At 42.4% G+C, this 11515-nt stretch overlaps 1 protein-coding gene across 2 annotated transcripts; it reads right to left on the reverse strand.

Annotated features, from left to right (window-relative positions):
* Positions 1-1402: 1402 nt before the first annotated feature.
* On the reverse strand, positions 1403-10748 carry LOC136521694 (dual specificity protein phosphatase 1B-like). 2 transcript variants are annotated; one of them, XM_066515452.1, is made up of 5 exons: positions 10373-10746; positions 9855-9990; positions 6353-6473; positions 5359-5504; positions 1403-2081 (listed from the first exon to the last, which is right to left on the reverse strand). In XM_066515452.1, the coding sequence occupies exons 1-5, from the start codon at positions 10505-10507 to the stop codon at positions 2044-2046; spliced, it is 576 nt and encodes a 191-aa protein (XP_066371549.1). In that variant the 5' UTR covers positions 10508-10746; the 3' UTR covers positions 1403-2043. The 2 variants fall into 2 exon arrangements, with proteins under 2 accessions (XP_066371549.1, XP_066371558.1); XM_066515461.1 differs by lacking the exon at positions 5359-5504 and having other exon boundaries at positions 10373-10748.
* Positions 10749-11515: the final 767 nt, after the last annotated feature.

The following is an 11515-nucleotide window of genomic DNA, read 5'->3' on the forward strand; positions in this document are numbered from 1 at the left end:
ATCACGCCATCTTGGCTGGCTTTTGATGTTTGGCATTTGGCACAACAGTTTGTAATATCTGAGACTTGGCACTCGTGACTCCTGAGAGAATCAAGTCGATGTAGTCTAACATCAGGGAAACTAGACACTCACGTGAAAGCGTTTCGGTCGGCAGTGAAATATCGGAGTACTCGTTAGACATCGTGCTCACGTGCATGGCAGTGTCTCCCTGCCGAAAAAGAACGGTGGAGCCCATGCTCATCCCGTTTTTCTATGAAACAGTCGGCAAGATGGGATGGATGTGGACCACGCGTTGTCGTCTTGTAAGTGCCTCCCAAACCGAAATATAACGTTGAAGTCTTGAAGATAAGTATGGTGTCACCACTCACCAGCCGCCACTTGCATCATGTACATGCGTGTACCTGGCCGACCAGATAATTTCTTCAACCCTTTTCAATCAATATTACTATAATATTAACCTAGTTTAAAAGGTATTTGCAGATCTAGCCTTTTATCGAACCAGTGCATCTGGCACGATAAGAAAACACTGGGGCAACAAGGGACGCCAGAGTGGCAGCGCCAGCCCAGCTGTGCAAACGTGGCATTCCTGTGGTGCCCGCTATGCACTGATGTCAAGTTGGTTTGGCTGATAAGCCATGATTGAAAGTACTGTTGGTTGATTTGGTGTGAGAGAAAAATATTATTCGTTGGCTGAAAAAATACAGCTTTTAAGCTAAGCGAACAGGGCGTGAATTTTTTTTCCGTCGTTGCGCATCGCATGTGACGTGGCAAGGAGTTGTACTAGGTCAGAGCAGACCCTTTCCTTCTTTCTCCTCCCTCCCTCTTTTCAGGCTGCATGTGGCCGAGCCCGACACTATCATCTGCCGCTACAACCCCCGTGAAGGCCTAAAATCAGCCGAGGAGAGGTCGGATTTCGGCGGTGGAGTGGTCCCCTGGGTGTGTGCAAGACAAATGTCCAATAAATCCCCTCCTTTCGTGGTGTATTCGTGGTTTTGGATTTCTAGGGTTTGGTTCGTTTTATGGATCGGATGCATGGTAGAGGTTAGTTGACATTGACTTTCATAATGATAGAAGTGGATAAATTGTTTGCAATGGCTATTAGTGACAATGATCATTAGGTCCGTTAAATTGGTGACATGCTTTCTGTTTGTGAGTTTTTAGGGTTTATCTTTTCTTTTCTAGCATGTCTCATGAAAAGTAACATAGAGACTATATTAGGTGTTCCAAACATTAATAATAAGATAAGATAGCATGGAGATGACAATACAAACAATTCAACAGTATACACTATAGAATTAATCCTAGCCATACACGTGCACGTTCCTTGGGTCATATATGTGCATCTTATGTATCTACTAATGGACATGCATATGTGGCACGCATGTGTTTATGATTATGATAATGATAGGTGACATCATTGTAAAAAAAGAAAACTTTGAGATTGTAGGACGTTTCACAATATTTGGAACCCGGGTTTACAAAACAAGTGGCATGGAAAATCAAGCATGATTACATAGCACAAATCTATGAGTCACCGGATCAAGCACCATCATCCCAGTGGCTGTTTAGCTTGGTGGCATGAGCAGGCTTTTCTTTGAGTGTCTTGATGTTGTAGTTCATGAAGTGCTAATTGCAGTTCTATATATGATATTGCCCCTCTTTGATCCATTAGAAGAGAAATTACAGTGAAGAATCTTGAACATATAAACTGCATCCCAATGGATGAACAACGTCACTTGCTGTTTACAACATAAAGCAGTGGAGTCCCACCACCACCAGTTTGCCAAGGCCTTGCTTGTTATCCAGATGAAATAATGCGCAGTCAGGACCCACCACCACCAGTTTGCCAAGGCCTTGCTTGTTATCCAGATGAAATAATGCGCAGTCAGGACGCACTTGCCAAGGCCTGTTCGCTGGTTGGTTTCTAGGCTGGTTTGAGCTGGCTGGTGCTGGTTTTATGTGAGAGGAAAACACTGTTAGTTGGCTGGTTTGGGCTGGTTGAAACCAACAAGCGAACAGGGTTCTACACCTATTATAATATAATTAGTTCTGCACAGATTGCATTCTCCGTTCCTGCTCCACTGCACAGAAACATAAGTTCCACAGGTGAGATTATGTCAACTAATGAGGCTGGATTTCTGATAAACTATAAGTTAGCCATGCACGTGTTATGAAACACCAACAGAAGTTTTACAACAGTCTCTATGTGCATCCTTATTTTCTGTTCATTTAAAAAGTCAGTTGTTTTATTTACTAGTCCAATATTTTCTATGCAACTTGGAGAGAAATAAACTAATGCTGAAAAAAGTATTTGCACCACTAGGTTTTTGTAATAGTTGACAGCTAATGTCGTTTAGCCAATCCACAGAGAAATGCAAAATAACAATGAAACAGAAACCCGACACAAAATAAAGAGAAGAAATAGAGGGTGTTCGGCTGGTAGATATGTGCACTATAGCTCGGATGATTTTGGATGATTGAATAGTGTTATGTGAGAGAGAATAAGCTGAAACAATCCGAGACCATACCAGCCGAACACGCTGATAATCTGCATACAGATCAAACTTTACAGAATGATAGGTGCACGATAGCACACCAACACCAACAAAGCCTTTTAAGTCCCAAACAAGTTGGGGTAGGCTAGAGTTGAAACTCAGCAGAATCAATCAAGATTCAGGCACGTGAATAGCTGTTTTTCAAGCACTCCTATCTAAGGCTAAGCCTTTGGGTATATTCCATCTTTTCAAGGCTCTTTTTATTGCCTCTACCCAAGTCAACTTCGGTCTTCCTCTGCCTCTCTTCACATTACTATCCTGGCTTAGGATTCCACTACGCACCAGTGCCTCTGGAGGTCTCCGTTAGACATGTCCAAACCATCTCAACCGGTGTTGGACAAGTTTTTCTTCAATTGGTGCTACCCCTAATCTATCATATATATCATCGTTCCGAACTCGATCCCTTCTTGTATGACCGCAAATCCAACGCAACATACGCATTTCCGTGACACTTATCTGTTGAACATGTCGTCTTTTCGTAGGCCAACATTCTGCACCATACAACATAGCAGGTCTAATCGTCATCCTATAAAACTTGTCTTTTAGCTTCTGTGGTACCCTTTTGTCACATAGGACACCAGATGCTTTGCGCCACTTCATCCACCCTGCTTTGATTCTATGGCTAACATCTTCATCAATATCTCCGTCTCACTATAGCATTGATCCTAAATATCAAAAGATATTCTTCCTAAGCACTACTTGACCTTCCAAACTAATATATTCCTCCTCCCGAGTAGTAGTGCTGAAGTCACATCTCATATACTCAGTTTTAGTTCTACTAAGTCTAAAACCTTTGGACTCTAAAGTCTCCCGTCATAACTCCAGTTTCTGATTCACTCCTGTCCGACTTTCATCAACTAGCACTACATCATCCGTAAAAAAACATACACCAAGGGATGTCCCTTTGTATGTCCCTTGTGACCTCATCCATCATTAAGGCAAACAGATTAATAAGGGCTCAAAGCTGACCCTTTATGTAGTCCTATCCTAATCAGAAAGTCATCCGTGTCTCCATCACTTGTTCGAACACTAGTCACAACATTGTTGTACATGTCCTTAATGAGCCCGACGTACTTCGTTGGGACTTTATGTTTGTCCAAAGCTCACCACATAACATTCCTTGGTATTTTATCATAAGCCTTCTCCAAGTCAATAAAAACCATATGTAAGTCATTCTTCTTCCTATACCGCTCCATAACTTGTCTTATTAAGAAAATGACTTTCATGGTTGACCTTCCGGGCATGAAACCAAATTGATTCATAGAGATCCGCGTTATTGCTCTCAAGCGATGCTCGATAGCTCTCTCCCATAGCTTTATAGTATGACTCATCAACTTAATTCCCCGATAATTAGTACAACTTTGAATATCCCCTTTATTCTTGTAGATCGGTACCAATATACTTCTCCTCCACTCATCAGGCATCTTGTTCGATCGAAAAATATGGTTAAACAGCTTGGTTAGCCATACTATAGCTATGTCCCCAAGACATCTCCACACCTTGATTGGGATACCATCCGGTCTCATCGCCTTACCTCCTTTCATCCTTTTCAATGCCTCTCTGACCTCATATTCTTGGATTCTCCGCACAAAACGCCTATTGATGTCATCAAAAGAGTCATCCAACTGAAAGGTTGTGTCCGTATTCTCACCATTGAACAATTTGTTAAAATACTCTTACCATCGATGTCGGATCTCATCCTCCTTCACCAAGAGATGCTCCCTTTCATCCTTAATGCACTTAACTTGGTTGAAGTCTCTTGTCTTTCTCTCACGAACCCTAGTCATCCTATAAATGTCCTTCTCTCCTTCCTTTGTACTCAAATGTTGGTAAAGATCCTCGTACGCTTTACCCTTTGCCACACTTACAGCTCGCTTTGCAGTCTTATTTGCCACCTTGTACTTCTCTATGTTGTCCACACTCCTGTCATGGTACAAGCGTCTATAGCATTCTTTGTTCTCCTTAATAGCTCTTTGGACTTCCTCGTTCCACCACCAAGTATCTTTAGCCTCACCTCCACTTCCTTTGGTTACTCCACACACCTCTGAGGCTACCTTCCGAATGTTGGTTGCCATCTTCTCCCACATGTTTATGTCCTCTTCTTCCTTCAAAAGCCCTCTTTGATAACCCTTTCCTTGAATGCCTCTAACGTCTCCCCTTTCAGTTTCCACCACTTTGTTCTTTCAATCTTACCTTGTTTATCCCTACGGGCACACACCTGAAAACGAAAGTCTGCCACCAAAAGCTTATGTTGAGAAACAACACACTCCTCTAGTATCACCTTGCAACCCAAGCATGCTCGTCTGTCCTTTCTTCTTGCGAGGACAAAGTCAATCTGGCTAGAGTGTTGTCCGCTACTGAAGGCTAGGTGCACGATAGCACTGGTATCAAATTATATGTGGGCATCTACTATGCATCTTCAGAACCTCTCATATAGCTGTTCAACTAGATAAAACGCCTCGACTCAATAGTTGTGATGTGGTTCAAATCTCAAGTGTATTCTCACAAAATTTTCATCATTCTAGGGATTCTTTCATAACAGGCTAGTAGACAAATGTTTAGGTTGCAGTCCCTAGTGTAGTCAAGTTGGAAATGCAGGTTACAGTTTCCAGCAAAAAACTGGTGGATAATGACAAGCAAGTACCAAATGTGTTGCAAGTAATTATATAGAACTATTAAAGGTAATCAACAACAAAAAGAAGGAAAGAAAGAAAGAAAAAAAGTTCATTAAGCAAGATACACATGTCGCCTTGCTCCGAAACCATTTTAACATAGACGGCAAAGACAACTATTTGTGTTTTACCTTGCAAGGATTTCTGAAAGTTCTCCAGCTGGGAAATAAACCCCTCATTAGGAGCCACTTGAGGTCGTTTACTTCTAACTAGCGACAAGGCACTTTCGAGGCTCATTTGATACTTCTTCATGAGATATGCAACAACGATTGTCACACTGAACATTTTGACAAAGATAACTTAGCGGGAAACAAAAAAAAAGGTAATGCTATGCAATATGACTTTTATGAATTAAGACAGTTTACATGAAACGACAGTATGAATTAAGACAGTCTACATGAAACGACATTAGGCTAAGGGACATATTAATTCATCGTTTATCCAATAAATGAGTTCTTACTAAATTGACTTAAGATAAGGAACATGTTATTTCATCTAACATAAAATATTTTTAAGTGTAAACATCATTCTAGGGTACCACATAGGTCTCTCATTCCAAGCATATTGGATGCGTTGAAGATATCAAACATATTAAAAATTCATATTAAAACCTTTAGATTGGCTGCTATTGGTTTGCTGTGAATGCTTTTAACTTGGTCTCAAAACAACCAACCTCAATAATCAGACTGAGAAGCTTAGCCAATCAGCCACTTGGGTTGCACGAAATTTGAACGCAGTGGCATACCGCATTAATGATCCACATATATCACTTATATGATGTTAACTCTTTCGATAGTTATGACCTAATTAGCCATGCTGGACACGGGAATATTTTGATTTCATAAGTGCCGTCGACCTTTTTTGCAGAGCTACCCAGCAGTAGGCACCATTGTTAATTCTAATCTAATGTTTAAGATATGGAACATGATGTACTGGAGACAAACCATGATCAAGATAACAAAAACTGCAGGTGTTGAATGAAACTGAAACAGATTAGCTATTTCCCTTTTGCCACATGCTTGTCTTGTTCACTGAATTGAACATAAGAGCACTTCATACCAAATTATGACAGGTTGGTGCTAATATAAGTTAACATTTCACTAGTTAAAAGGAGAGAAAGATTACCTCCTTGACCGCCCAGCAAAGCAATGGACTAAAACATTGCCTCCAGAGCTTATAGCTTCATCTATGAAACTAAAGCATTCATCAGAATGCTTTAACAGATCAGTGTCTGGGCTGTCAAGTACTGCATTCATTAAACAAAATGCATGGCTTAGTGGTGCATGGAAGCTTGTATACGAAAACAATGAGGTAAATTAAGGTATCAGGCAAATCAATGACTGACAAAACTGTCAAACACTACACAGTTATTGTAAAACTATCATAATACAACACATTTCAACACAACACAACAACAACACAACAAAGCCTTTAAGTCCCAAACAAGTTGGGGTAGGCTAGAGTTGAAACCCAACAGAAGCAATCAAGGTTCAGGCACGTGAATAGCTGTCTTCCAAGTACTCCTATCTAAGGCTAAGTCTTTGGGTATATTCCATCCTTTCAAGTCTCCTTTTATTGCCTCTACCCAAGTCAACTTCGGTCTTCCTCTGCCTCTCTTTACGTTACTATCCTGACTTAGGATTCCACTACGCACCGGTGCATCTGGAGGTCTCCGTTGCACATGTCCAAACCATCTCAACCGGTGTTGGACAAGCTTTTCTTCAATTGGTGCTACCCCTAATCTCTCACGTATATCATCGTTCCGAACTCGATCCCTTCTTGTATGACCGCAAATCCAACGCAACATACGCATTTCCGCGACACTTAGCTGTTGAATATGTCGTCTTTTCGTAGGCCAACATTCTGCACCATACAACATAGCATGTTTAATCGCCGTCCTATAAAACTTGCCTTTTAGCTTCTGTGGTACCCTTTTGTCACATAGGACACCAGACGCTTGCCGCCACTTCATCCACCCTGCTTTGATTCTATGGCTAACATCTTCATCAATATCCCCGTCCCTCTGTAGCATTGATCCTAAATATCGAAAGGTATCCTTCCTAGGCACTACTTGACCTTCCAAACTAACATCTTCCTCCTCCCGAGTAGTAGTGCCGAAGTCACATCTCATATACTCAGTTTTAGTTCTACTAAGTCTAAAACCTTTGGACTCCAAGGTCTCCCGCCATAACTCCAGTTTCTGATTCACTCCTGTCCGGCTTTCATCAACTAGCACTACATCGTCCGCGAAAAGCATACACCAAGGGATGTCCCCTTGTATGTCCCTTGTAACCTCATCCATCACTAAAGCAAACAAATAAGGGCTCAAAGCTGACCCTTGATGTAGTCCTATCTTAATCGGGAAGTCATCCGTGCCTCCATCGCTTGTTCGAACTCTAGTCACAACATTGCTGTACATGTCCTTAATGAGCCCGACGTACTTCGTTGGGACTTTATGTTTGTCCAAAGCCCACCACATAACATTCCTTGGTATTTTATCATAAGCCTTCTCCAAGTCAATAAAAACCATATGTAGGTCCTTCTTCTCCCTATACCGCTCCATAACTTGTCTTATTAAGAAAATGGCTTCCATGGTTGACCTTCCGGGCATGAAACCAAATTGGTTCATAGAGACCCGCGTTATTGCTCTTAAGCGATGCTCGATAATTCTCTCCCATAGCTTCATAGTATGGCTCATCAACTTAATTCCCCGGTAATTTGTACAACTTTGAATATCTCCTTTATTCTTGTAGATCGGTACCAATATACTTCTCCTCCACTCATCAGGCATCTTGTTCGATCGAAAAATATGGTTGAACAGCTTGGTTAACCATACTACAGCTATGTCCCCGAGGCATCTCCACACCTCGATTGGGATACCATCCGGTCCCATCGCCTTACCTCCTTTCATCCTTTTCAACGCCTCTCTGACCTCAGATTCTTGGATTCTCCGCACAAAGCGCCTATTGGTGTCATCAAAAGAGTCATCCAACTGAAAGGTTGTGTCCATATTCTCACCATTGAACAATTTGTCAAAATACTCTTGCCATCGATGTCGGATCTCATCCTCCTTTACCAAGAGATGCTCCCTTTCATCCTTAATGCACTTAACTTGGTTGAAGTCCCGTGTCTTTCTCTCACGAACCCTAGCCATCCTATAAATGTCCTTCTCTCCTTCCTTCGTACTCAAATGTTGGTAAAGATCCTCGTACGCTCTACCCTTTGCCACACTTACAGCTCGCTTTGCAGTCTTCTTTGCCACCTTGTACTTCTCTATGTTGTCCACACTCCTGTCATGGTACAAGCGTCTATAGCATTCTTTCTTCTCCTTAATAGCCCTTTGGACTTCCTCGTTCCACCACCAAGTATCTTTAGCCTCGCGTCCCCTTCCTTTGGTTACTCCACACACCTCTGAGGCTACCTTCCGAATGTTGGTTGCCATCTTGTCCCACATATTGTTTATGTCGTCTTCTTCCTTCCAAGAGCCCTCTTTGATAACCCTTTCCCTAAATACCTCTGACGTCTCCCCTTTCAGTTTCCACCACTTTGTTCTTTCAATCTTAGCTTGTTTATCCCTACGGGCACGCACCTGAAAACAAAAATCTGCCACCAAAAGCTTATGTTGAGAAACAACACACTCCCCTGGTATCACCTTGCAATCCAAGCATGCTCGTTTGTCATTTCTTCTTGCGAGGACAAAGTCAATCTGGCTACAGTGTTGTCCGCTACTGAAGGTCACTAGATGAGATTCTCTCTTTCTAAAGAAAGTGTTGGCTATCATCAAGTCAAAAGCAATTTGATCAGGAACACATTTCATTTTTTAAATTTTGTATAAATACTCATTTAAAACAATTTGATCAGGAACATAATTCTGTAATATTTGACAAAACAAGCAGGGTGGACCTGCTGCCTGCATATCAGTACCAAAGCAATGCAGCCATTCCATATGAGCCTGACAGACCATTGTGAGGGAATCGCCGGAGATACTTCACTCCCATATGCCAGCGAGCACACCACAAACTCAAAGGATTCACACCAGAACGCTGATTAACACAACACGGGCACTTGGTTTTGGTGCTCCTCTGAACTCTGCATTTAGTAAACTCACTCTACACATTTGTTGACTAAACTAAAGAAAAATCTGAGTGAGTTTTAAATCCACAGAACACATGCTACGGAAGATTTGATCAAACAGCCAGAGAAAATGGGGCCCAATTGGCCACTATGGTGGTTATTGAAGAGTGAAGATGGCACATCTGGTTTTGATCAGATCTTGTGCAAAAAGTAAGCTTAAATGAGCTGTTTCCTTTGTAGTTTGCAAATATTTTGTGCAGTGCACATGGAAAGTTCTTTCCTCAGTGTGGCAGGGCCCGACACCAATGAGTCCTTGATATGCAGACCCTGTCAATTTCTGTGGGCATGATGAATCTGGATTTTGACAAATAAGAAAATAAATGCGCAGTTTTGCAGATTTTATTATAAATGGCGGAATCAAGTTTCAAATGCTCCAAGCACAAGAATAAAATATGGAAGTTATATGTACAGCGAACTCACAACACCTTTCTGCAGATAAAAAAAAATAGTGAAGAATTAGGGAGGAAAAAGAAAGAAGCTGAGGAAAAGTTACCCTCGATCTTCTTGTAATTGAATTCAGCTGGAAATACTGGGTCCAGTGACCTTGCGACGATCAAGATATGGGTGATGTTCAAGCTCTTGAGAGCCTCCTTGTTGAATGCTGCTCCAACAGATCCCAAGTAGAGACCCTACAAGGTACCGAAAGCCGAAAGGTGTCAATTAGACACATGCAACAATTTTGAAACAACAGTAAACTATGATAGAAAAGAAAAATTCCTTTCTCCTTCGGAGAACAAATTAGTATGAATCAATTGAATTGGGGAGCTCTTCTTATCGAAGAAAAACACTTTCCCAACTAATTAGCTCGACGTTTTCTATTCGCGAAACCAACACTGAACCAAATCTGAGATCAATGGTGCACTATTATCCTCAAACTTAACCACAAACAAAAGGCGATCAATGTCCTCGAGACAATCTCCCGCGTCATGACCATGACCATCCGTCCGAAACAGAAGAGTAGATCGAGAGAGAAAGAGCGAAAAGAGCGAAAGATAGCGCCGTCGTCCAGACCTGCTTGATGGGGCAGGGCGTGTTATCGGCCTTGCGGTACCGCACGGCGCAGATGCCCTGCATCAGTGCCTTGATCACCTGGACCTGCTGCTGCTCATCCCTCTCCGCGGCCTGCCCCGCCTCCGGCATAGACATCGCTTCGCTCCTCTTTTAGGGGCGCTAGCTGAGAGTGGGGGGGCGGAAATCGAGGATTTGCTTGCCGACGATGATTGTTGCCGACCGAAAAGGGAAAAGGGAACGCGGAAACGGTAATCGGACGAGTAGAGGGGCGGCGGCGAGGAGGGGAGTGCGACGGGATTAGAGAGAGTGGGGAGGAAGCGAGCCGAGCGGATGGGAGCGACGAAGGAGGCATCGACGATATCTGGCGGTGAATCATTTTTAGCTAATTCTCTCTGGGCCACCGATTTTGTGCTAATGAAATTCTCCGGCCGTCACTAGAAAACTTTGCGACTACAGTTCCCACCGTCCCTCCTCCTGATTTTTTTTACTTTTTAGCCTTTTTTTTCGAAAGTTTCTCACAGATGAACCACTGGAAGAAAAATTTTAAAATATAGACCCTTAGCTCGGCGCCATTAATGCTGGCGTCGAGCTAACACGTCTCGGCGCCAGCGTTCCTGGCGTTGAGTTTCTAGGCTTGAAGCGAACGTGGAAGGTGGCATGGTAGGAAGCTCGACGACAGTCACCCTGCCGTCGAGCTCGACGCCGTAGATCTTGGCGCTGAGCCTTTATTTTAACCCCGGACCAACCTTTCTGTCCGAGCGTTCTTCCTCTTCTTTCTTCTCCCTCTCGGACTTTTTCTCTCCCCACTTCACCCTACCTCACGAATCGGTATATTGGACCTTGAAAACTTTGATTTGATCCGTAGATTTTTTAGAGCAAGGTATCATCGCTCTCCTCCTAGTTTTTTCGCATTGATTTGGTATATATTAGTCGGATTTTTGAACTTAAGAATCGTCATCACTTAGGTTTTCATTCTATCCCTCAATATATATATTATATAACCGTAGGATGATGCCAAGGCGTGAAAAAGCTAGCAAACCTAAATGCATGTAGTTATGTTACGGATTCATTGTTGTGTATCAAATGGGAAACCCTAGGTTTAATGTTTAATGTTAATTGCTTTTGATTCTTAGAACGAAATTG

This window comes from Miscanthus floridulus, chromosome 2 (genome assembly GCF_019320115.1).
Source record: "Miscanthus floridulus cultivar M001 chromosome 2, ASM1932011v1, whole genome shotgun sequence".
NCBI lineage: Eukaryota > Viridiplantae > Streptophyta > Magnoliopsida > Poales > Poaceae > Miscanthus > Miscanthus floridulus.